Genomic DNA, 26,860 nt, shown 5'->3' on the forward strand with positions numbered 1-26,860 from the left:
TATTTTGTCAATATAATAGGCAGTTATTGCTCCATTAATATCTTTATAACATTTAACTAATTCATTATTAAATAAGGAAGTTGTGTCAGTAAATATTTCTTCAAAACCTTCACATGTCTTTTTATAATCATGGCATTGTTCACGATCAGCAACATAATCTCTTTTAACACCAATTTGTGAATATTTTTCTAGTTTTTGTTTTGATATATCATTCCATAATTCAAATATATTGGGATAAGTTTTTTTAATTTTTTTTCTGATAAGATGTGGTTTAATTGATTTGAAATAACATAGTAAAATAATAATTATTATTATTATTAAAATAAATAAAGATATACCACCAATAAGTCCATATGTACCACCAATACCAATATAATCAATTAATTTATCAATAAAAGATTTTTTCATAGATTCCATTTCCTTTTTTTTATCAGCCATTTTTTTTTCATATTCTGATCCATCAGTTTCTGATAAAATTTTATATATATCTTCACCTTTTTCATTTTTTCCCATAAATACTTTTTTTCCTTTTATAAATGTTTGAGTTAAAGTAACAGTTCCAGTAAGAGTAATATAACGGCACATTAAAGATATCATGTTTGTTTTATTATTTTTTAAAATAATATAATCTCCTGAACGTTTAAAATTATCCTTTTCATTATTATTAAAATCATTTAATTTAATAGTTTTATTTTCATAAGTGAGAGAATCAAAATATCCATATGTGATTCCATTAATGGTACAATTTGGTTGAATAGACGTTTCATTTGCCAGATATAATATGTCCTGATTTGGAAAGTTATAATCATCTTTCATTGGTCCAAAATAATATATTTTTTCTACAACGTTATCATTTTCAATTGTTGGATAGTTGTAACTAAACTTCAGTATTTTAAATTGATGTAGTGTAAAACTGATTTATATATTACAAAATTATATGATGTTATTTCTTCATATTCAGGCAATAATATTACACTTATTCATTCATCAAAACAACCTGATTCACGTTCATATATTTACCTATACTTTTCTTGTGTCTATGAAGTTATGAAAGAAAAGAAAACTATAAGTAATCCTATGGAAATTATTAAAGATACTCGTGAATATTTTTATGGTGGTAGTATTTCTGCTATTGAATATGCATTTATTATCAAATCACTTATGCCATATTTTATGGAAAAAAATATGCTTCTTGATTTAATTAACCATGGTTTAGAATTTAATGAGCAATATAAAAAATATAAATACAAGTATGATTCACGTATTATTTATAAGGATGAAAAAGTTAAATATTTTATCAGATTTGTTAATATGATTGATCGTGGAAAATTAAGATATCTTTATGATAAATTTATCATAACAAAAAAAATTGATAAAAAATATATTACCAAAAAATGTTCCCGTTTTTATGCTATACTTCAAACTCCTAATAAAACCAAAATACGTCATCCAGAATTACCATGTTATGATAAGCATTCAATAAATATTGGTGGAAAAGAATGTAAGCATATTGATAGATTTATTAATGCTAATGAAATGATCTACAAATATGGTAATGGTAAAGAAAGAAAAATTATCATGTGTCAGGTATGCTTATATTTATTTTTAAACTTTTATTTATTTCTTTTTTTTTCTAGGCACCTGTAAGAGCAACTGTTGATGATACATTTGATATGTTTTATAGATATCGTGTTAAAGTTGTTATTTTACTTGTAAGTAAAGAAGAAATTGATGTTTTAGATAAATGTCATTTCAAATCATATCCTGATATCAATAAATTTGTTCAATCAGCTAATTATGTTCTTATAAATAGAACTACTATTATTGATAAAAATAGTTGCTTCTTTGAACATGATTGTGAGCTTCAACATATAGCCACGAAAAAAACATTACTTCTAAAATTAATTCAATATATGGATTGGCCTAATAAAAGTAAGTTTTAACATTTAATTATATTTTATTATTTATATATTTTTTTAGATATACCTGTTGATAGAAAAACACTATATGGATTATATAAAAGAGCTGTTGAAATATGTAAAAATGACTATTTGGTAATACAGTGTAGTTCAGGTGTTGGAAGATCTGGTACACTTGCAATGATCATCCACATGATTGATACAATCGACAAGGAAAACCCATTTGATCCCTTCAAAAGTTTGGACTTCATAAGACAACATCGTTATAAAGGAGTCCAAACTATAAGTCAATTTTTCCTTGCTCTTTGTATTCTTTATCAACATTTTGAAGATGACATTAAATTTGTTGATAAAAAATTATATGACCAATTTATGGAATTGGCACAAATTGTCTTTGATGGAGAAAAATTAAGCTACTGTTGAATTAATTAACTTTGTAGTGTGATTAATGAGTAATAATCTATAGAATAGTTATGATATGAATTTAAATAATATTTTTATTTTCTTATCATTACAATAATACTATATTTCTTTTAAATATATAATAATTTTAATTAAACCATTCAAATAATATCATAATCTATCTTATGTATGAAAATAAACCGTATTTGTACGTTTCTTTGTTATTATTATTAATTTTTATATGAAATTAATTAGAAATTATAACTTATATCACATGCTAGTTTTCTTAAAAACATTTTTTTTTCAATATTAGTATTTAAATTACCATTATCACTATTACATTTATTACTACAGTGAAAAATAATTAAAGATACTTTAATAGAAAGATATAGAAAGTACATTAGTTATAATGACTTACACTTTATATTCTTCTAAAATACACCAATTCCCTTTCTTCAATCTTCAAAATGAATCTAATTAGAAACCATCTTATTCCTTAAATCAAAACAAATATTGGTAGCATATAACACCTTATTATATAATATTATAATTAACAAAAATAATAATTATTATTTAAGTTAAAAGATAATAAAGTTTTTTTTGTTATTTTAATTTTATTTAATTTATATGTTAAAGTACTTTATAAAGATAACATTTTTCCTATTATCAATGTTAACAATGTAATTCAGTAATTATTTCTTTTTAAAATTTTATAGTTTTCACAGTTTGTAATGATAATATCTCTACTGAATCTATTGAATAAAAACATTTGGGAAGAAAAGAAATATAGTGTTGAAAATTTTGTTGAATAAATTTGAAATCACTGATAAATCACATTTGACGGAAACATTATATTAAACGTTTTTATTTCCTATAACTGAACAAAACAAAATTGTTTTTAATTACATTGTTAATAAACTTTTTTTACTTCTGAAAATTATTATACATTACTTGAAATTTATATATATTCATTTTGTCAAAATAAACCTATTCCTTATCATTGATCTAAATTTTTTTATAACAAATATATTTCACATATTGAAAAAACATTCTACGATTTACTCAAAGTTGAAGTTTACTCTTTACGCTAATAATATTAATTATATGTTTATAAATGTAAACAACTTTTTGTAATTTTAATCTTTATTGAAGCATTCTTACAGCTCGAATTTTTAAATTCAGAAATCTTTCATATTTCACATTACATATCAATACAATTGTTTAGTTTGAATCTGAAAAAAATTATTTTACTTATTATATGATTCTTAAAATATCTAACAAAATTTCAACTTTGAAAAAAGAAATATTTATATTATGAAAAAAAAATTTTACTTTTAATCAACTTAAATTGCTTTTATACAAATAAACAATATAGTATTACTTTTAACTGATATCTTTTTTTATATTTATTCATTAATACATAAGCATTACTCATTACAATATAATAATGATTATTTATTTATACCAAAAAATCTAAGAATTCAAAAAAAAGATTTTCTACCATTCTGTGTATTTAAAAATATTTTATACCAGATACATGCACAACTTTACAATAAACTTTATTTTTTTATCTTTTAGTATCATTTCTAATGATTTGACAAATAAACCTTATTAGCACAACCCCGAAACTATTTCTACAATTATATGATATAACTTTATTCCGAGATATGAAAAAATTTTGTAACAATAATTATTTAAAAATATTTTCCACTCTTCACTATATCTTTCTTCAGACTAGAGATTAAAACAAAGTTAGTTTTAGGATTCAACTATCAATTAACATCCTTTATTTTCATATATTTTAGTTATAAGTCACGTTCTTGAAACTTTTACATGTTACATTTAACATTATATTCTGCGTTCAAAAAGAGATACAAAAAGATAACTTTAAGTTGACTTCTTACAAAACAAATGATTTATTATAGTTTTTATTTTGATATTTTCAATTGTATCATTCAACACATTAATTTTCAAAAATATCCTTTTACTTCTACAACTAACTTCTTTGATTCATCACAACTTCTTAATATTTGTTTTGGTATACATTCTTCACTATAATCAAATTTCACTCAAAACGAAAATGTCAACTGTAGTTGACAATGTCTTAGCTGAATAAAAATTTGCGACTTTGTCAACTACAGTTGACATTTTCGTTTTGAGTGTTCGTTATTATCAGAAGTTTTTAATTGACTATAATTTTATTTTTAAATTCTAAAAAAAAACTTTTTTTTTATCTCTTATGTTTGACTTTTAAATTGAAAATATATTTAAATCATTTGTGATTCTTTTTTTATAAAAAAAAAAGTTATTTCTAGACCAATATTTTAAGATATACCTATTTTTTCTGTTAATATTGTTATTTTAATAAAAAAACTTATTTATTTATATCTTATTTTTTTAATTAAAATGAAACAATAAAAAATTTTATTCTTTTCATATCTGAAAAATAACTTATATCCTTATTGAAATCATTAAAATTTTAAATAAATTCAAAGAAAGAACAAATGTAGCAAAAAAAGCAAAACATCTAATAGAATTTTTCAAATAAATTTCATCACTCTTTTTATCGAAAAATTAAAAAACTTAAGAATGTATATTTTGAGAAATAATTAAAGTCTTTTGGTAAAAACGTTTTGAAGCTTTTTTTTAATCAACGATTAGAAGAACATCTAATGGTTAAAAAATTTTATAATCTAAAGTTTGAGAAATTTATAACAGAATAGGTATTCAAAAAAGATAAATTAAACGTTACCAAAAAAATTGAATAAAAAACAAACAATTAATCGTTTTGAAGTTTAATTTTTTATAACTATTTTCAATTAATTATGTTTGATTTTTAATATAAAAATATAACCTATGATAAAAATTTAAATTAAATATGATATTAAAATTACTTAAAATAAATAAGACTTTACTCATAGATTTTAGAAAACTCTTTTTTATCACACTATATTCTTCTATCTTTCTTCTATCATTTTCAGTAATTCAAGTTTTTTTTTCTAAAACAATAAAATAAATTATTTATACATTTAAAATAATCTAATGAATATAATAACTTTTATTAGAAAATAATTAATTTTTAGTTAATTTACATGTATTTGGAATATTTATAAAAATTAATAATTCATTTTATATTTTAAGATAACAGACTAATATATTTTTATAAAGTTATAATTATTATTTTTCTTTTTCAAATTTGTTAAATAAAAAAAAATGATTCTTTATTTTTTAATTTTTTGATAATAACTATAAAAATCTAATATTAAAAAAAAATTTATTAAAATATAGTTAAACAAAAAAAAAACATTACACCCGTGATGAGGATTTATTTAATCCTCTCTCACAATCATTTAATTCATCTGTATATTGATAAATACATATATAACAATCAGCAAGTAATCTTTTTAATAATAAATCATTATCATATTGTAATGGTTGTGATGATGATTGTGGTTGTTGTAATAATATTTCATGTAATTTTTTAAAACCTTCATCTGTTAACCATTTAGATAAATTTGGCACTTCTTTTACAGTAGGCACATTATAACCTTCAGATAAACCTTCACGATCTGCCATTGAATCAAAAAATACCCATCGATCATTTTCAGGTGTTATTGAATTAACATTACAATTTACAAATGATACATAATGTGATGTTTCAATACATAATACAGCTGATAATTTTAATAAAATTTTTTTACATCCTAATATATCTTTTGTAATAACATCACATGGTACATGTGTATTTGAATTAATATCATTATGTCCTTCTTTAAAACATCTTGTACAATAAAATACATCTTTTAAATAACATTCTTTTGTTAAAAAACATTCAGGACATTTTTTTGTTGCTGGATATCTTTTACATAATCTACATATTTTTGTATTTGTATATACTACATTTGAAATATCTAATATCATTGTTGGTACAATTTTTTCAAATATTTTTATTTCACCACTTCTTGGTAATTGTATTATTAAAAGATTAGGAATTTCAGCTAATTCAATTGTTGATGAAAATATTGAACGATCAAATAAATATTGTAAATTCATTAATTTTCTTTGTTGTAATGTCCATGAATCATCTGCTATTAATGGACAAAAAAATGTATCATGAATTTTACCATCATTTATATTACGTAATCTTAATAATGGCTTTATTTTAAATACTTTTTCAAATAATGCATTCATAAATTCTTCTGGATCTTTTTCATTTGATGTCATACCTATTTCATCATTTAAAATTTTACCTAATAATATTCTTAATTTTAATACATGATCAGCTCTAACAAAATGAAATTTTCTTAATGGATAAACTATTTCATTTTTTAAAATTTTTTGTATTTCATTAAATTCTTTTATATCATCATATGTCTTTTTTTTTTCTAATATTAATTTATCAAATTCTGTTGATTGTAAAAACATTGAATATAATGTTGCATCTAAATAACAACTATTATTATGTCCTTGTATACCCTTAAATCTTCCTATTAATGAATCATAATTTTTAGATGGTTGTGATGGTTTTTCTTCTATACCACTATCTATATTACCAAAATTTTTTATTGATGATGAATTACTAATTATTATTTGTTGTTGTTGTTGTTGTTCATTTTGAAATGTTTCATTATATGATGGTGGTGGACCATATGGTTCTCCTGAACATATTAATGATGATGTTTTAATTATATCATCTTTATTATTACTAATATTATTATCATATTTTAATTTTCTTTTTAATTCTATATCATTAATAATTTCTTTTCCTCTATTCATTATTATTTTTCTTTCATCATTTATTTTTTTTTGATATTCATAATCAGACATTTTCCAACAAGTTTTTGAATGTACAAATGCTGCTTTACCATCATCACAATGAAAATAACGTTTCCCATTTAATTCACCATTCCCAAAACCAATATCATCATCATCACATTGTATACCAATAAAATTATCTAAACTAGGTGATGATAATAATCCATAATATTTTACTGTACCAAAATGTTTACCACCTTCTTCATCACAAAATATTATTCTTTCTGTTAAATCAAATGATCCACGAGAATAATCACTAATAATATTTGATGAAATATATGGTATTATTTTACTACCAATTTTTGTATGTGATTTTGATTTTATTAAATCTATTCCTTTATTTATACTTTTACCTATAGCTTTACGAAATGAATGATCTTCTTTTTTTTTTATAATTGATGTTCCATTTTGTAATGATTTATTATTACCATTATTATAATATTGTTGTGATATACCATCATATGTTATTGAAGGTGTTATCATATCATTTGAATTTCCTAAATTGTTATAATTACCATACAAAATTTTTGGTTGATATTTTATTTGTGAAAATTGCATACTATTTGATCCTGCTATCATATTATTTGGATATCTGATTATATTAAAAAAAAAAAATTTTTTTCATAAATACAATAAAAAGTAATTATAAAAATACCTATCATAATTTGAATATTGTGGATTTCTTAATGCACTTTGACTAGATGCTCTTTGTCTTATTTGTATTCTATCACCATTTCTTATAATATTAGGAGATATATTTGATATACCATAATTAGAATATATCTTTTCTGGTCCCAAAAATATAGGTTGTCTTGATTCATTTGTTGCAAAAAATTGTGAATTTCCATAAGCATTTTTATACATACTACTACTCTAAAAATAAAAAAAATAAAATAAAATATTTTATTAAATTGTCTCTTTTTTTTTAAAAAAAAAAATATTCACTGAAATATTTTTTAATAATATTAACAACAATAAAAAAAAATTTTTAATGAAATTTATTGTTAAAAATAAATAAAATAATAAATTAAACTTAATAAACATATAAAACATTCAATTACTTTTTCTTAACTATTTATAAGCAATATATATTTATTAAATAATAGTAAACCTCAAAAATCAATGACATTTAATAAAAATAAAATATATATATATTATTTTTACTTTATCATATTTTAAACAACAACATTTTAACCCAACCTTTATGTTACAAATTTAACTAAAAATGGTTTAGTTTAATTAAGAAAAATATTTTAAATATAATTATTTAATGTTTCTCTATTTTAACATTTTTAAATAAATATGTTTATATTATATATATATATAATATATATCAAGTTTCACTCTCTCTCTATCTACTCACCTCTTATTATTTTATTAAACATACATTTTTAAAAAAAGATAAATATATATAATTTTTTTTTAAAGAGCTTTCTTTAATATATTAATCATCTTCTTCAAAAATAAAATTAAAAAAAAAATAATATTTTAAAATATGACAAAAAATAATTTTAACACAAATACTTATAACATAAACCATGTAATTGAAAAAAAAAAATTAAACCAACAAATGTTTTTTCCGGATAAATAAACTAAATTATAAAGGATAAATAAAAAAAGAAAAATTGTTGGGGTATTTAGAAAAAAAGCAAAAATATAAAAATTTATAAGCTAACATTATAATAAGAGTATATATCTATTTATATATAATGTTGAGAGTTTGTTTATACATATATATATATACATTATAATATATATATAAAATTTATTGAAATTTTTTATAATGTAATAGGGGAATTATAAAAAAAAATAAAATAAAAATAACTTGCCTCAATAGATACTTGAAAAAGAATACCACTATTTAAGTTTTTTTGTAAAATTGATTCTATTTTTGCAGGATATAATTTATTTTTTATTTCAACTATACATTCACTACCTATAATTAAATCTTGTAAAAAATCCATTCTTTCTCTATTAAAAAAAATTTTTAGTCTATCATTTAAATTTGATACACTTTTTAATATTTCTGCTTCTGTATTATTTAATGGTATTGTTTTATCCTATAAATATATTATAAAAAAAAAAAATATTAATAATACAAACTTACATTTTCCATATCTATTACACCATATTCATCTATATTATCTAAGTTTTTTTTAATTACTATTTTACCCAAAGATTTATTATGATAAGATCTTAAATATGCATGATATTTATTTAAAATATCAATTAATAATCGTGGAGATACATCTTGAAGTATTGTTCCACCTAATATCATACAATAATTTTGAATTTCCATTGTTGAAGAATCATAAGTAAATCCATCAATATTTTCTTTTATAATATAACATTTATCATAAGTAATTGTTGAATTATAAGTATTATTTTCATATGAAATATTACAATTTCCATGATCTATATATGAAGGAAGCATTTCTTTAAAATTATGGTCTTCTGATCTCATATAATGTAATAAAATAACCTCTTCATTCATAGAATTTTTTTATTTTTTTATTATTTTAATATTAAAATCTAAAAATAATAAAAAAAATTTTTAATGTATTTTATAAAAATATATAAAGGTATATACACATTTTTGTTCTTGAATAGTAATGTACGCATAATAATAAATGGTTATATGTGTACAATTATTAAAGCTACGTCAAGTTAACGATCAATAAAAAGATTCATCAAAATTTATTTTAAATAATAAAAAAAATAAATTAAATAATTTATATATATTATTCTATATATATATATATATAATATTAAATATAAAATAATATAAAAAAAAATTTTATTTTTTATATTTTTTAATTATTTAAATTTAATATATATAAAATAATAATAATATATACGTAAATATATAAAATAAAACAAAAAAAAAATGTATATTGGTAATTTATTTTTATAATAAAAAAAATTAATCAAGAAATAGAATATTGTATTTTTACATAGATAAAAATATTATAAATTGTTTATATATTAATAGGTTATCTCTATTAAATATATATAAATTATATAATTAATTTATTAATAATATATTCTTAAAGATGTATATATACATATATATATATATAAATGTCTGTGATTCATCATAGAGGTATAATATAATTTAGTGAAAAGGAGAAAAAATTTAATCATTATTAAAGTTGTTATGTTAAAGTATGTCTCTTTAAAAATATCATATTATTTTTGTGTATGCGCGAAACACCAAATAGTTGTGATAAAAATTTTTTAAAATTTTAATGGAGTTAAAAATGTATTTTAAAAAGTTTAACTCTATTGTGTTAGAAGATTTTAAAATAATGCAAAATCAATATAAATATTATTTAAAAAAGAAAATATCAAAATTAATTTATCTCAATTATTTTTTTACTACTTTTTTTTTCTTCTTACCTTATGTATAAATATAATAAAAAAAATTAATGTCAAATGTAAATATTAAGATAATTTTTTTTTTATGAAAATTAATACGTATAGTTGCACTTTATCACAATGTTATTATATTATTCATTCAATCCTATTCTTTTAAAGAAGTGTTAAATTTTTTTTTTCTAGAAAATAACATTATAATTCTTATTTACCATCAATTATTTTAAAGAAATAGATAGAAATAAAAAATATATGTAATTGTAAACATGTTTTTATTTTTTATAATCAATACCCATATAATAATAGTTATATAAAAAAAAAAAAAAAAACTATATAACTAATGGACATATTATAGTCGACAACTATTCGATGTTGATGAACATGATTCATATTCTCCAAGATTAGGATAATCTAAATCACCACGATTACCCTTAACTCCTGGTGTAGAAAGTGGATCACCAAAATTTTTAACACATGCACATCTAAAACTTTTAGATGATGGTTGAAAAAGTTTTCTTGGTACACCAGCCCATTCTCTTTTTATTCCACCAGATCTATTTGTACACCATACTTTACCACCATTATTTTGATGAAATTCAGAATTACATGGTGGAAAAACTTCATATTCTTCAACTTGTGTAACACGAAAATGTAAAGCTTTTTCAAGACGAAGTTTTGATTTTTCACCTTCTTCTGTTAATTCTCCTGTTGATGTATAATATGTTCCTTGTAAATAACCAACTAATTTATATTCTTTCTCATAAAATTTAATCCAATCATATATACTTAATAAATCTTGATCATTTAAACCATCTAAATTATCTACTAAACCTTCTTCTGAAAAATCTCCAGTAACAAATGCTCTTGTAGCATCTTTTCCAGCTAATGAATGATATGCCCCACCAGGTGAATAATGTTTAGAACCACGTGATACATCATATATTCTTCCTAGTATTGCAAGACATGTTGGTTTTGATGGTCTTGAACCATCAAATAAATTTAATTGTTCTTTTGTTAAAACAGGTAAACCTTTAAAAATATATTATTTTATATTATTTATATTTAAAAAAAAAAAATTTACCTTCATTATATTTTATTTCAAAATATCCTTCATTAATAGATTGAAATGATTCATTATCTGAATTATATAATTGAACTTTTTCACCTGCATATCCAGCTAAATATTGAATATTATAAAGTGATTTTTTAACTACAGATATTTCACTTATTGATGTACATATCCATTTGATAATTAATAATAAAGGTATATTAATTTCATAGATAGTCATTATACATGAAATTATTATAACTCCAACTGTTATAAACAAAAGAGACTTAAAATAGAGATCTGGAGATAATGTTAGTCGTTTTGTATAAGGCATTTTTTTTTTATTTTAAAAAAATCCTACAAATATATATTTTTTTATATTAAATTATATATACCTACACATTCATTGACTTTATTTTTTCATTAAAAATTAATAAAAATAAATCTATAATTTAAAAATTCTAAATAATTTTTAATATATTTAAAATATAACTCTTTTCAATTATTTTAATATATAAAATTAGGGAGGCAGAGAGAGAGTACATCTATATTATAATAAGTTAAAATGTTTATTGACAGAGTAATAAAAGATATTTAAGATTAAATTATTATAAATATATATATTTGTGTTATAGATATATGAGAGGTGGTAATCAATTAAACGATCTAATACAAACTTATTTTAACTTCTTTTTTTTTATATATAAAAGAAACATTAATATATATAGTTATATTTATATAGTTGATTTTATTTTTCTTATATATATTATTTATCATTTACTATGTATATTTTTTTTTTTTGAAACAAGACAAATATTTACTATTTGTATATATAAATATTTTTCAATCATGTAATATCATTGAAAATTCGTGACATTTGTGATTAAAATAATTATTGATTAATATTATAATACATGTTAATTAATTAAATTCATATTTTATGAAAAAAAAAAATGTTAATTTTTTATAATGATAAGAAGAAACTTGAGAACATTATTTAATAAAAAAAAAAAAATTTTAACTAAATAATAATTATTTATCATGTGGAATGGATTGATTTGTTATTTTTTCTTTACAATCATCATCATTATGTGAAGGAACATTTTTAGAATAATTAATTAATTGATCAAAACAAAATGAATCTTTTTGAATAATTTGCTCTTCATGAAATAATTTTTCACGATCTTCATTTAATCGATTTTCAATAGATGCTTTTAATTTTTCTAATGTTATATAAATATTTTTTGGTATAACAATATTATTTAAATCTTCAAAATTTTTATCTTCAGAGGTATTAAAAAATTTGCTATTAACAAGTTCAACTAATGATGGAAGAATATTATTTGTTGGATTAAAAATACTTTTAAAAATTTCTACTATAAAATAATATATTAAATAAATAAATACATTTTTTTTATATAACTTACATCCTTCTTCTGGTATATTTTTATATCCATCATTTGGATTTTTATCAGGAAAAAAAATACCACCACCAAACATTTCATAAAGACAATTACCAAATGAAAATACCATCATATCTTGAATAGTCTATAAATTATATAATTTTAAATAAAATAAACAAAAAAAAAATATACAATTACCTTAACATTATTAGATCGTAACATTCCAGCTCTATGAATACTAGAATGACCACATAAAGTAAATTCTATATCAAAAAAATAAAAAATATTATCTATCATTTTAATATTACCACAATGAATATCAATAAAAGGATAATTTATAGAATAAAGAAATATTAAACTTTCAAGTATTTGTCTTCCAATAATTTTTATATTATTTAATTCAAGTGATGTACATTTTTTTTGACTCCCGTATTTATTAAGAAAATTATCTAATGGTTTTTTTACATCCCATAAAATATCTCTTAAACTTCCTTTTGAAGATACATTTCTCGTACAACCAATACCCTTTTCATCTACCCATCTTGAATCAACTGGATAAATAAATGGAATTTTTAATAAACTAATAAATTCTAAAACTTCACTTAAATTTGATATTTTTCCATTTTTCCAACAATCAACTCCAAATGGTAACCATGATAATAATTTTAATCCTTTTTTTGAATTACCATAAAAATAATTTATTTTATTACCTCTCCAACCACATTCTACAAATAAAGAATCATCTTCATATAATTTTATTTGATTTCTCATTAAAACTAATACCCAATATTTATAATCACCAATAGCTCCTTTTTCTAAACCAAAAAATTCCCAAACATTTTTATTTCCATATAAAATTGGAAGAGAAAATATTCTATTAATAAATGATTGTAAATTAATTAATCTTTCTGATATAAAAGCTTCATTAATATTTCCAAAAAATTTTTTACCAGGTAATTTTAAATATGAATGATAACCTTTTAATGATTCATTTAATTGAAAAAATTCAGAATATCTTTTTTGAAGATACCATTTTTTAACAGGATAAATTCTTCTTCTACATGATAACAAATATTTTACATGACCATTATCAATTCTCCATCCTTCAACTCGACAATCTAATGGATTTGTAATGTCTTCTTTTAATAAACTATTTAAAGACATCAATTGAATCAAAAAAAAAAAACAAAAAAACTACAAAATAATAATTATTATATGAAAAAAAAATTGACACAATAAAATGATAAAATGATTATATTTAAAATAGTGACAATATAAATTAAACATGTATGTTTAATTAAATCATACAACATAAATTATAATGAGGGGTAAAATTATACAATAATGTATAAAAATTATTATCAAACATTATATCTACCAAATAAATATCATTGTCTGGTTGGAAAAAAAAATTATTTCTATAATTAAATCAAACATTTATTTCAAATTTTTCTTATCAAAAAACTAAAAAAAAAAATTTTTTTTTTGTTAACAAACATATATAAATATATTTTATTATATTAAAAATAAAAAAAATTTTAAATTAGTAGATCATTGTTTAACACATCAATTATATACATATAAATATATTTTAAAATAATATAAGAGTAAAAAAAATTTCATTTAATCTATTCAATTAATTTTTATTCTTTAATATGTATATATATATATATATATATTAATTGAATTAATTAAAATAATAATGTACATTTGTTTTTATATTGTGTTTAATTATAAAAAAAATATATATAACTAAAATAAATAATTAATATATAAATATAAAAGAAAATATATAACATATACTATTATTAGGTTTAATATATATATAATAATGATTTTTATATTGTCAATCTAATATTATATTTATTTAAAAATTTTATATATAGACATAATATAAATAACTATTGTTGACAGGTTTTATTTGAGATTGTCCTCGTGTCTTACAATTTTATCTATCTCATTTGTAAAATACTGTCAATATATATATAAAATGCTTATTAAATTTAAAGAACTTTGAAAAAATAAAATCAATGAAAAAATGAAATAGTAAAGATTTCTTGTTGTTAGATGATTAGTGTAAAATGTATCTGTTATATAATAATGAAAAAGATAATTTTAACTTATATATGATCACACTTTTTTTATGTTATTTATTATTGGTACATGAACTATTGATAATAATAATAAAAAAAAAAATTACACTTAACACATGTTGAGGTATCATCAGTTACCAAAACAACTTGTTTAAAAATGTTTGATATATAAATATATATACATATATATATATATCTTAACAAAACATTATATAGATACATGTTATAATTTACAACTATTTAAGTAAAATGAATAAAAGATACAGTCCAGTATAAGATAGATATATTTTGTCAACTATTTATAATAATACCCTTTTTAATAAGAAGAATAGGACTTTACTATATAACTTCAATAAATAAATGTATATATATATATATTTAGTTAAAGCAGATATTTTAACAATATATATATCATACAATGAAAAATAATATAAAATTTATTCTTAAATCATTAATAAAGTTAGGTAAATATATAAATTTAAATTCTTTTGTTAATTAAATTATATAGTCAAAATTAATTTTTATTTACCTATTTATTTATTCATTTAAAGATAAAACTAATAACTTTGGGGGAATTATATTTAAAAAATATATGATAAACAAAATTTTTTCTTTATATAATTCTATTAAATATATATAAACTACTATTGTTTTTAAATATAACCATTCTGCAATAATAATAAAAAGATTTTTACTATTTATCTGGTACAGATTGAGAACAATATAATAATAACTTTTTTTTTTATTATTATATAAATAAAAAAAATTTATATATGGGTTTATTAAATAAAAAAAATAAATTTTTTTTTTATTATAATAATTATTAAAAAAAAAATATATATATATATATATTGATAAAAAATTAAACCAGTATTTTTAAAATAAAAAAAAATTTTTTTTATCATTTATAAAATTAATATATTGAAGGTACATTAAGATATCCTTCCCAAAAATCATTATCAACTTCAAGTTTACTTAATATACATAATGTTGCATCATTTTGACGTTGACGAGCTATCTCAACAGCATCATAAACTGTTGGATAAAAATTTTCTTTTCCAACAAATTTATAAAATCCTGAATTTTCAAATAATTCACGGACAGAAGCTTTTGTTGCAGCAAAATATGTTAAAATATTTAGTTGATTTAATTCTGTATGAACCTCTTTAATAGCATTAACACCCATATAATCTACAAATGTAAATCCTGAACAATCAATAATAAAATGACGTAATGGTACACTTGTTTCTGTTGTTATTTTTTTTGGATTTTCAAGAGCATTACATATTTTTTTTTCAACTGTTTTATTACTTATTTTAATAACAAGATCTTCTGTTGTTAATGTATCATGATGTGAATCCTCCCATTCTTCTATTGTTTTTTGAATTGTTGTCTTAAATCTATCAATATTTGTAAATAAAAGTGGTGAATCAAAACGATAAACACATATACCATTATAAAAACGTGCATTACTATATCTTTGAGCATCTCTATATTCATATGAATCTTCACAATTAGCTAAAATATGATATGATGGATATTGTGTTCTAAAAACTGTTGTCATCAAAGCAAAAATTATTGATATAGCTAATCCAATCATTACATCAGTTAATATTGTTGCTAAAAATGATACAATCCATATACACTAAATAAATAATTATTATTTTTATTATTATTATTATTAACTTACAAAATCTATTTTACTAAGTGGATATAAAATTTTTAATTCATTAAATTTTCTTAATAATCCTTTTAAAGCAACAATAATAATAACTCCTAGAATACATAATGGAAGTTCACTAAGATATGTACCTAAATAAAGAACAACAGAACCAACTAAAACAGCAGAAGGAATAGCAGAAAGCTTAAAAATAATATTATTATAAATTATTTTAATTTTAAAAAAAAATTACATTTGTTTTTGTTCCTGCTTCAACATTTACAACTGTTCTACCTAAAGAACAAGAACATGGATAAACATTAAAAAAACTTGAAAATATTGATGAAAAACCAAGAGCATACAATTCTTGACCAGGATCAACTTTATAATAAAGTTTTTTTGCAAACATTTTTGCTAATGATATATGAACAGCAACAATAACAACAGCAATTCCAATTGCTTGTGGTATAATTGATGGAATTAATGAAAAACATGGCATTTCAAAATATGGCATTCCAATTGGTATATCAGAAACAACTTTAATATTATATTTTTCACGAAATTGAAAAATATTTGATAATGTTGTTGAAATAATCATTAAAATTAATTCAAATGGTATTGGAATTTTTGTTACATTTTTTTTAAATATTGGTGATATTATATCTTTACCAATAATTAAAAATATCATTGATATAATTGATATATAAAATGTTGGTAAATGTGTTTCTTTATTTTTAGAAAATATATCACTACATTGTAATAAAAATCCACCAATACCACCTCTTCTTGGCATTTTACGTAATCCAAGAATATCTTTAATTTGTGATATAAGAACATAAAATGATGCTGCTGTTGTATATCCTGAAATTACTTGATCAGAAAAATATGTTGCAATAAATTGAAGTCTAAAAATTCCCATTATAAGTTGAACTAATCCAATTGTAAAAGTTAATGTTGTTGCTATTTTTATTGGTGATAAATCATCTGATGTATAAATATCAACAACTGAACCAGCCATTAAAGCAACTACAGCAAATGATCCAATACTATTATGTTGTGATGTTCCAAATATCATATAAATAAATGGAGGAAGTAATGATGTATAAAGTCCATAAACAGTTGGAACTCCAGCTAATGTAGCATATGCAATTCCTTGTGGTACATGCATAACACCAACTAAAAAAAAATTAAATTAATTTAATAATAAATACATATATTTTAAAAACCTGTTATTCCACCAATAATATCATTCATAATATTTTTTTTAAAATTATAATTTTGAAGTATTGAACAAATTGGAACAAATCCAATTAATGTATTAAAAAATGTTTTAGATGATTTAAATGGGCGATAATATGGTTTAATAACTGTCTCAATAAATGTTGTCTTTGGACCAGGATGATAACCATATTTTTTATCAAATTCATCCTAAAAAAAATATATATATATTTTTATAATAATAATATATATTAATATTACATGATTCATTGCTTTTCTTTTATTTTTTTGTGTAGAAAGAATATCAATACTAGTTGTAGAACCAATTCTACTAAGTCCACCTTCTTCCATTATAAAATCTAATAATGTTCCTTTAAAATTAACTCTATAAATAAAAAAAATTAATTTAAATTAACTATAATTATATTTAATAAATCTTAAAAAAATTCTTTTATTTTATTATTAATAATTTTATATATTTATATTAAACTTTTATAAATATATACATATATATATATATTTGTATATCATATCATAATAACAAAGGTTTTAAACATAATCTTATGGATTAGAAAATATATAATATAATAATATTGAGATTATTATAACGTATCAAATTAACATAAAAATATAATTAAATTTATATAAAAAGTTAATCTTTTTCGTAATTTAAAAAACATACTGTTACAATAACATACCCTTTATTATTCTTTACATTATTGATATATGTAGATGTTTCAGCTGTTAAGGGACCATCATTTGTATTATAAATATCAAAATCTTCACTTGAAACCAATAATACCCGTTTACCATCATTATCATAATCCATAGATAATTTTTTTAACCTTTATTTCAAATATAATAAAAAGAGTTTACAATATTATATAAAAAGAACAAAAATTGAGACTTTTTTTTTTTAATATTAACAATATGAATAATAATTTTATATAAAAAGTATAATAACTTTTTTTATTAATAATTACTAAAAGTACAAATTTATATAAAATATTATTAAAAAAGTAGATATTAAATAACAAAAATATAATTATCTTTAAATATCTTAATTGATGATCTTTATTCCACAATAAAAATTTTAACAGACAAAAGTTATAACATTAAATATCTAATGATATTGAAAATTAAAGCTAAAACAAATACATTGATAATATATATAAATTAACAAAGAAATTGAAATCTTTTTTAAAATTTTTTTTACACTTATTTCAATATTACTAAGTATATGTAAATATTAAATCCCTGTATACTAAAATATATAACATTATTAATATCTTAATATTTGTTTTAAAGAATAAAAAAAAAAGACCATTTTATATAATATTCTTTTAATAGTTTGTTGAAAAAATATGATAAATAAGTTTATATTATAAATTACACTTATCATGCTAATATTTTTTAATATATTTTTAAAAATTATTTTATATTTCTAAAGGTAAATATATATATATAAAAATTGTAATATCATATTTTTTTTCTATATAAAATTTTAATTTCATCATTGAAAAAAAAATTTTCTTATAAATATAATCTTAAAAAAAATATTTTAAGTTAAAAAATTTAGTTGTTATTAAAAAATAAAAAAAAAATTTTTAAAGTGATATAATGGCATTTATGAAAAAAAAAAACTTTTTAGATAAAAAAAATACAAATATTTTGATGTTTTTTTTCTATATATAATAACAAAATTAAATTCCTGAATCAACAGATGTTGCTCTATTTAATAAAGCTCTAGTAACACTAGTAGATCTTTCTTGTTCTTGAAGCATAGGATCATGATTTACACCATAAATTTTAATTGCTTTTCTTCCCATTCTTTGAAGAAGTTCCTGAGATACACGATGTGCTGTTCTTAATGATGTATGCCATTCTTTTAATGATATTTCATCTTGATTAGTTAATATAACTTTTGTTTCTTTAAATCCTTCTTTTAATTTTATTATTATACAATTTTCACCTTTTACTGTTTGTAATTCAGGAACTAATTCATCTATTTGATCCATAAATACTAAATCAGGTTTTCCACCTAATGATTCTGGATGTAATTCTAAACGTGAAGGATATAATTTACCATATTTTGTTTGCCATGCTGAAGTAAATGGTCCACCAAGTCTTTTAATATATCCATGTACAATAACATCAGAATCTTTTTCTTCAATATTCATTCTTGATTTTTGTTTAGATTTTCGTTTACTTTCTAATTTATCTGCATCTTGATTAACAACATCAAATACTGTTTCAGCAATTTCTTGTTGCCATCTTTCACTTATAATTATATTAAAATTTTTATATAATTCATTATCTGCTTCAGTTAATTTAACACCTTTAACTTCATCATCATCAAAATTACCAATATCAAAAGCATCTGCAGCATTAACTTCTCCTCTTGGTGGAATTAATGGTGGTGTTAATCTTCTTAAAAATACAACTTGCCAATCTATATCTTTAAAAAATGGATGTGTTTTTAATTCATATGCACCTTTTCCTTTACATCCTAATCTTTCATCAACATTTCTTTTTAAAAGACCTTCTAATATATCACGACATTCTGGTGTAAATCCTTGGTCTGGTAATTCAATATCTTGTGTCATTGTTATTCTATCAACTTCATTTTTATCTTGTTTATTATTTTTTTGATGTTGTCTAAATGGTGAATGTCCTTTAAGTAATTTATATAAAGTACATCCAAAAGAAAACCAATCAGCAGAGCTGTCATAGGCAACACCTTTTGCTAACACTTCTGGTCCAAGATATCCATGAGTACCACTATAAAAATAACATAATTTATATTTAATTAAAAATAACATTTTTAAATTTTATATATATAATCTTTAACTTAATTTATTTATAAAAGTTATTAATTAAAAAAAAAAATTATTTTTTTTTTACATTAAACTTACACACTAGCATGAGGTTTTTTCTTTGAAAAGTCACATGCTAATCCTAAATCGGATATTTTAACATGCCCATTCTCATCTAATAATATGTTAGCAGGCTTTAAATCTCTGTAAACAACACTTCTACTATGCATATGTTCTAATCCTAAAATAATTTCTGCAGCATAAAAACGTACTTCATCTTCAGAAAAAATACCATGTTGTGATAAATGATAATGTAAATCTCCACCATTCATTAAATCTAATATAAAACATAATTTATCAGATGTTTGAAAAGCATATGTCATACATACAATAAAAGGACAATCTTGCTATAATATTAATATGATTATAATATTTTAATAAAAATTTACCCCTGTTGAAACAAGACTTAACATTATTCTTTCATTTAAAGCTAAAGTTTCACCTTGTTTTAATTTTATACGTTTCTTATCTAAACATTTCATAGCATACATTTTTCCAGTATCTGCTTTCCTACACCCATAAACTTCACCAAATCCTCCTCTACCAATAATTCGATGAACAGAAAAATCATTCATTGATAATTGCATATTTAATTCAAGATTTTTCCATTGACAGAATCTTGTAAATTTATCTGATTCTAAAAATTTTGGGAATACATCAGTTTTTAATTGACTGCAAATTTCAACAACATATGGTTGAAATAAATCTGGTGGAACATTATTTTTCATCAAATTTCTTTGTACAACTTGTAAAGATTCTTTTGAATAATTCTAAAAAAAAAAAAGTTTTTTTTTTATTATTTTTTTTAATATTCTCTTATTATTATTTAAACTTACATGAGAATGTGCTAACATTTCAACCATTATATTATGATCATATATTTCTCTTGCCTTTCCTAATCTTTCTTCAACAGTCTCCATTTTTTCATATTCCTTAATCTAAAAATATAAATTTTCTTATTTATAATATATAAAGATTAAAATTACATTATTCGGAAATAATACTTTTTAAAAGTTATAATACGATTTTTTTAGTAAATAAATATACTAATACTTCTTATTTATTTATTTTTTTAAAGATAAAAATTCTAATCTTATTTAAATGTTTAGAAAAAAAAATTGTTTAACTTACTGCTTCATAAAATTTTATTTGAGGGCAAGCATTATCTGAAACATTCTCTGCAAAATCCTTTAATAATAAAAATCCTAATTTTTGATTAAAAATCTTCTCAAAGCGTATTTCACCCGTCTTTTCAAGATATTTTTGCATAATGCTACGTACAGATGGATCTGGAAGAATTATTTTTTTACTAGCTCTTGCTGCTGGTTGACTACGAGATTTTTCCATAGCCATAAGATATGAAACATCCGCCAAAACAGCTTCCAAATCTGCCATCTTTATTTTAATTTCTTTTTTTTTAAATTGATTAAAAATGAATAACTATATGAATAGTAAAAAAAAATTTAATATTTATTGAATTGGTAAATTAGATCTTGAAACTCTAAAAAAACATACTAAAATTGAAAAAAAAATTAATATATTTTATTAATTGATTAATATTTTATTAAAAAATAAATAAATAAATAAAAGAAAGAGAAATAAAATAATTTTTATTAAACATTATAATATAATATTGAAAGAAATATTATATAAAAAGTGTTAACGGTCTGCGCAAAGTTTATGGATTTCAAATATATTTAAATAATATCATTTAAAGGCATAAAATTTCTTTTCCTCCTAAAGATATTATAGTAGAAAAATACTGATAACAAAAGAAAAGAATTTTTGTTTAATCCTTTATCTTTAATGATAAATTAAGATTAAATTTGATCCTCATTAAGGAGCACGTGATTATATTTAAAATGATAAAAACATTAGTAATTTAAATTTTTTAATCAGAATATAAAATATGATAAATCAATGGTATATAAAAGAAAAATATAAAGTTATTAGATAAAAAAAAAGGAAACAAAAGATATGCATAATAAGCATATTTAAATGTTGTTAAAAAACATTTTTTTTTTTTATCTTAATCTTATTTGCTTCTTTTTTTTTACTTTAGATGCTTTTTTTAAGGAATACTCTTGTATTTTGTCATAGAATATTATATATACAATGACATTCATCAAAAACAAGAAAATAACTATTGAAACCTCATACTACTACTAAACGTCATTCAAAATTAATTTTAGATTAAATTAAAATTTTTATTTTATAAAAAGTATTTGATAACAAAAAGTGTAAAAAGAAGTTTCTATATATAGCACAATATTTTAAAACAACATATAAATATATATTAAAAATTATGGTAGAAAATAAAAATTATGACAAATAAGATATGTTATAAAACATCTCATATTTCATTTTATTTATACTAATTTTAGTATTAAATTAAACTTTAATAATAAATTGATTTTTACAATTATAAAAAAAAAATGTGATAATTTATACAAATATGTAAGTTAAAATATTTTTTAATATAATAATTATCATTGTAGTAGAAAATAAATTTCTATTCCTTTTACTAGAAATATTTACAGTTAAAATAATAATTTTCAATGTAAATATATATAAAAACACTATAATACCTTCTATCAAATTTTAGCAGAACACCACTAGATTTAAGAAGAATTTTTATAATAAATATATATCATATTTTTACTATATTTATAAGAAGAAAGATAGAAAGAAAATAATATTAATAACCACAACCTCCATATATCACTTTTAATAATATTATATAGAAATATACAAAATGCCTTAAACTTTTGCATATTTAATAAAGGCAAAAAAAAAATTTAATTTTTAGTTTTAAAGCATAGAAAAATATAAAAGTATATTATAATGTTTAAAATAATATATACTTCACTTATTCTAAAAAAAAAAAAGAAAAGATATTAAAGTTTTTGATATTTTTATGCTTATTTTAAAAATTATTAACTGTGAGGTCTATTTTTTGGTTAAAATATTATAATATAAGATATAGACAAATTCATATTTTTAATGATTTATGCATTTAAGACTTATCCAGTTATTATTTTAAAAACCAATTACGACATATTTATTATATATATGTTACGGAAAAATAACTTATATTTGGTGATAAAAAATTATATAGAAAATTAATAAAAATAAAAAAAATATTAATTGAAAATTAACAATAATTATTTGCAATAATATTTAATTTTTTTTATAAATATATATATATATAATTCACAAGTTTAATAAATAAAATATATATACTACTTTTATATTTTAATCATTATTATCGTTTAATATTCTATCTAGTCACACTCTATTAATTAAACATTACTAGGATTTTAAATTAAAATAATAAGTAAAATTTTAATAAGCCAGGTTATATCAATTTGACAAATAGTGACATACACTTTAAAATAAATATTAAAATTTTTTAATTAATATGTTTTTATAAGAAAGTCTTATATATATATATATATATATATAATAAGAAAACAATCTTATATATCTTCATATAAAGTATGTTTTGTTATTTTGAAATCTTTATATAAAATAAGTTAATTTAAAAAAAAAATTATTTTTAAAGTTTTATCTTTTTTATATAATTAATTTTTTTAACATTACTTATTAATTCTTTAGTTTTTCAAATATAATATATAAAATATATATATATTAATAAAACAATAAAAAATAAAATACTAATAATATTTCATCCTTCTGATATAAGAGTGATTTTAATATTTATAAAAAGATAATAGTTAAAGCATTGACAAATAAAAAAAGAGTCTAAAATACATAAAGTAAATTTAAGTTTACACAAAAATTCACACTTAAAAATTGATGGTAAATTTTGCATAATAAAAGATATATAATAATAAAAAAAAAAAATGATAACATGTTTTCTTCTAATTGATAGTATAACTTATATCGATCTAAACATAATAGCCAAAGAAGACATTTTAATATCAGCTGGCTACTTTGAGATATAAAAGAAAAAAATTTTTACATGAGATGAAAAGATGTTAAGCATGAACAAGAAAACCCTATTGAATATAAATATATATTTTATATATATTTATATATCTTTTTAAACATAAATAAAAAGAAGGGGTATTTTATTATTTGCTTGCTACATTATTTATCACCAACCTCTAAATATACAGTGACAATTTTATATAATAAAAGCGACAAAATATGACTGTTGGACATTAAGATTTATATATAAATACAAAGCGTGAAAATGTGTCCTTATCATTAAAAACGCAAATGCCTTTTTACAATTATTCTATGCCCTTATAATCACGTCTTATTCACTATTATTATATCTTTTTTAAAATAATTTTTTTTTTCTTTTTTATTTAAGAAATGCCAATTTTGTTATAAAAATAAAACATCGATAATTACTACTTCCGGCAAGTAGTTAAATTATAAGAAAAAAAAACATTTAAATTATAGTCCTTTTTTTTAATAGAAAAAAAAAATTTATTTTTAAAAATTTTTATATACTATCATTTATTTCATTCATTGTGTATAATACATAACAATAAAGAAAACATCAAATTTCTGGGGAAGACAAATTTTTTTAAACTAAAAATATAATAAATAATAACGTACTGATAGTTTTATATTTATAAACAATTAAAACATAAAACCTTGATATAAGATTTTTGAACATTTATTATTGAAAAAAATATTAATTATTTTTTTTTTATTAATTTGAATTGAAGGACAAATTTTGTTTATAAAAGAAAATAAAATTTTTTCATGCATAATATTAGAAGAACTAATGATATATTTGGTACTTATCTATTAGTATCTTTTTCATTTAAAAAAAAATAAAATAAAAAATATTTTTCTACCATGTGATCATGAAACATATAGTTCTTAAGAATGTTCTTGTGAACCTTTTTTTTTTGTTTATCTTTTTCACACAATAAACTCCATCTAGTCTATTTTATAGTTGCAATTTTATTTTTCATTTCTATTTATATATATCTTACTTGTAGGGATTAATTTATATTTTTAAAAAATTTAATAAAATTTTTTTCATTAAAAAGTTTAGTAGTGGATATTAAAAAAACAAATTTAATAATATTTTAATTGCAAAATTATTAAAATGAAACAAAATACTTTGACATTTAAAAAATTTTTTTTATCATGACAAAAAAAATTATTTCATTCTTATTAATGATAAATAATTAAAAACATTTTTTATTTTAATAAATTATTTACATTTTTTATCAGTTATCAAATATTTTTATTGATTATTATATACCTTCTATTAATTATTAATACGTTATAAAAAAAAAATAAAATATCCAGAAATTGTTTATATTTCAAGAAATTTTTTTATACAATAAATACCTTAATGATTTCTATTATAAATATGAAAAGTAAAATCAAAGTTAAAAAATAATAAATATTCTAAAAAGAAATTTTAAAATATTTGTCATTTTAAAAATAAACTTAAAAAAAACATGCACACATTTATTTATTAAAAATAAACTTACTTTATATACAATTTTTTTATAGAAAAATTTATAAAGACAATTATTTATTTAATAAAATTTTACTTTATATTATTGTGCTAAATTAATTTCACAATTAAGAAAAATTTTTTTTATTTGTAAATCATATTTTTTTTTATCATTTACCTTTTATTACGTACACTTATTTGTTAACTTGAGATTTAATTTGTTATCTAGTTTAAAAAATATATTTAAAAAAAAGTTTCATAAATAATTCTTTGCAGACTTTATCCTTAGTATTTAAAATGTTTTTATGTATTAAAAAATATTAATAAAGTAGCATTATAATTAAAAATATTTATTAATGTTTTATTCCCAATCTTCAAATATTATTTATTAGATAAAAATGAGCATTAAAATTAACGTAATAACGTTTTTTAAAACAATAATTAATTAACATATATCACCTATAAATATAATAAATAATTTTGTAAAAATAAATTTAAAATTTAGCCATTAATATTTGGTAAAAAATCAGATATTTCAAAATTAATGCTATTATAAAGAATGTTTTTTAACATGGTTCAGAAAAACAATATCTACT

General features: G+C 19.3%; 8 protein-coding genes across 8 annotated transcripts in view; 2 read left to right on the forward strand and 6 right to left on the reverse strand.

Annotated features, from left to right (window-relative positions):
* Window positions 1-16, forward strand: part of SRAE_2000000400 (Hypothetical protein) — a gene marked incomplete at both ends in the record, with an annotated part of 1,617 nt that extends 1,601 nt beyond the window's left edge. Inside the window, one exon of the mRNA XM_024650780.1 lies at window positions 1-16. This exon is cut by the window's left edge and continues 1,601 nt beyond it. Coding sequence (XP_024504523.1) covers window positions 1-16 — 16 coding nt within the window.
* A 172-nt stretch (window positions 17-188) lies between these two features.
* SRAE_2000000500 (Hypothetical protein) lies at window positions 189-816 on the reverse strand (the record flags this gene model as incomplete). Its single annotated transcript, XM_024650781.1, has 2 exons — window positions 189-256; window positions 339-816. The coding sequence occupies 2 exons, from the start codon at window positions 814-816 to the stop codon at window positions 189-191; spliced, it is 546 nt and encodes a 181-aa protein (XP_024504524.1).
* A 231-nt stretch (window positions 817-1,047) lies between these two features.
* Window positions 1,048-2,342, forward strand: SRAE_2000000600 (Protein-tyrosine phosphatase, receptor/non-receptor type domain and Protein-tyrosine/Dual specificity phosphatase domain and Protein-tyrosine phosphatase, catalytic domain-containing protein; the record flags this gene model as incomplete). Its single annotated transcript, XM_024650782.1, has 3 exons — window positions 1,048-1,587; window positions 1,638-1,932; window positions 1,981-2,342. The coding sequence occupies 3 exons, from the start codon at window positions 1,048-1,050 to the stop codon at window positions 2,340-2,342; spliced, it is 1,197 nt and encodes a 398-aa protein (XP_024504525.1).
* Window positions 2,343-5,627: 3,285 nt separating this feature from the next.
* SRAE_2000000700 (CAP Gly-rich domain-containing protein) lies at window positions 5,628-9,630 on the reverse strand (the record flags this gene model as incomplete). Its single annotated transcript, XM_024650783.1, has 4 exons — window positions 5,628-7,728; window positions 7,792-8,009; window positions 8,966-9,196; window positions 9,244-9,630. 4 exons carry the CDS (start codon window positions 9,628-9,630, stop codon window positions 5,628-5,630), a joined length of 2,937 nt encoding a protein of 978 aa, XP_024504526.1.
* A 1,230-nt stretch (window positions 9,631-10,860) lies between these two features.
* On the reverse strand, window positions 10,861-11,893 carry SRAE_2000000800 (Neuferricin; the record flags this gene model as incomplete). Its single annotated transcript, XM_024650784.1, has 2 exons — window positions 10,861-11,540; window positions 11,593-11,893. The coding sequence occupies 2 exons, from the start codon at window positions 11,891-11,893 to the stop codon at window positions 10,861-10,863; spliced, it is 981 nt and encodes a 326-aa protein (XP_024504527.1).
* Window positions 11,894-12,591: 698 nt separating this feature from the next.
* On the reverse strand, window positions 12,592-14,126 carry SRAE_2000000900 (Slowpoke-binding protein; the record flags this gene model as incomplete). Its single annotated transcript, XM_024650786.1, has 5 exons — window positions 12,592-12,935; window positions 12,987-13,107; window positions 13,161-13,225; window positions 13,271-13,870; window positions 13,913-14,126. The coding sequence occupies 5 exons, from the start codon at window positions 14,124-14,126 to the stop codon at window positions 12,592-12,594; spliced, it is 1,344 nt and encodes a 447-aa protein (XP_024504528.1).
* Window positions 14,127-15,968: 1,842 nt separating this feature from the next.
* On the reverse strand, window positions 15,969-18,762 carry SRAE_2000001000 (FI18412p1; the record flags this gene model as incomplete). The annotated part of the gene is made up of 7 exons (XM_024650787.1): window positions 15,969-16,700; window positions 16,746-16,831; window positions 16,868-16,919; window positions 16,969-17,891; window positions 17,942-18,143; window positions 18,195-18,318; window positions 18,632-18,762. 7 exons carry the CDS (start codon window positions 18,760-18,762, stop codon window positions 15,969-15,971), a joined length of 2,250 nt encoding a protein of 749 aa, XP_024504529.1.
* An 874-nt stretch (window positions 18,763-19,636) lies between these two features.
* SRAE_2000001100 (Beta-adrenergic receptor kinase 2) lies at window positions 19,637-22,204 on the reverse strand (the record flags this gene model as incomplete). The annotated part of the gene is made up of 6 exons (XM_024650788.1): window positions 19,637-20,714; window positions 20,849-20,990; window positions 21,042-21,156; window positions 21,199-21,579; window positions 21,646-21,747; window positions 21,941-22,204. 6 exons carry the CDS (start codon window positions 22,202-22,204, stop codon window positions 19,637-19,639), a joined length of 2,082 nt encoding a protein of 693 aa, XP_024504530.1.
* Between the last annotated feature and the right edge of the window lie 4,656 nt (window positions 22,205-26,860).

This window comes from Strongyloides ratti (genome assembly GCF_001040885.1).
Source record: "Strongyloides ratti genome assembly S_ratti_ED321, chromosome : 2".
Taxonomy (NCBI): Eukaryota; Metazoa; Nematoda; class Chromadorea; order Rhabditida; family Strongyloididae; genus Strongyloides; species Strongyloides ratti.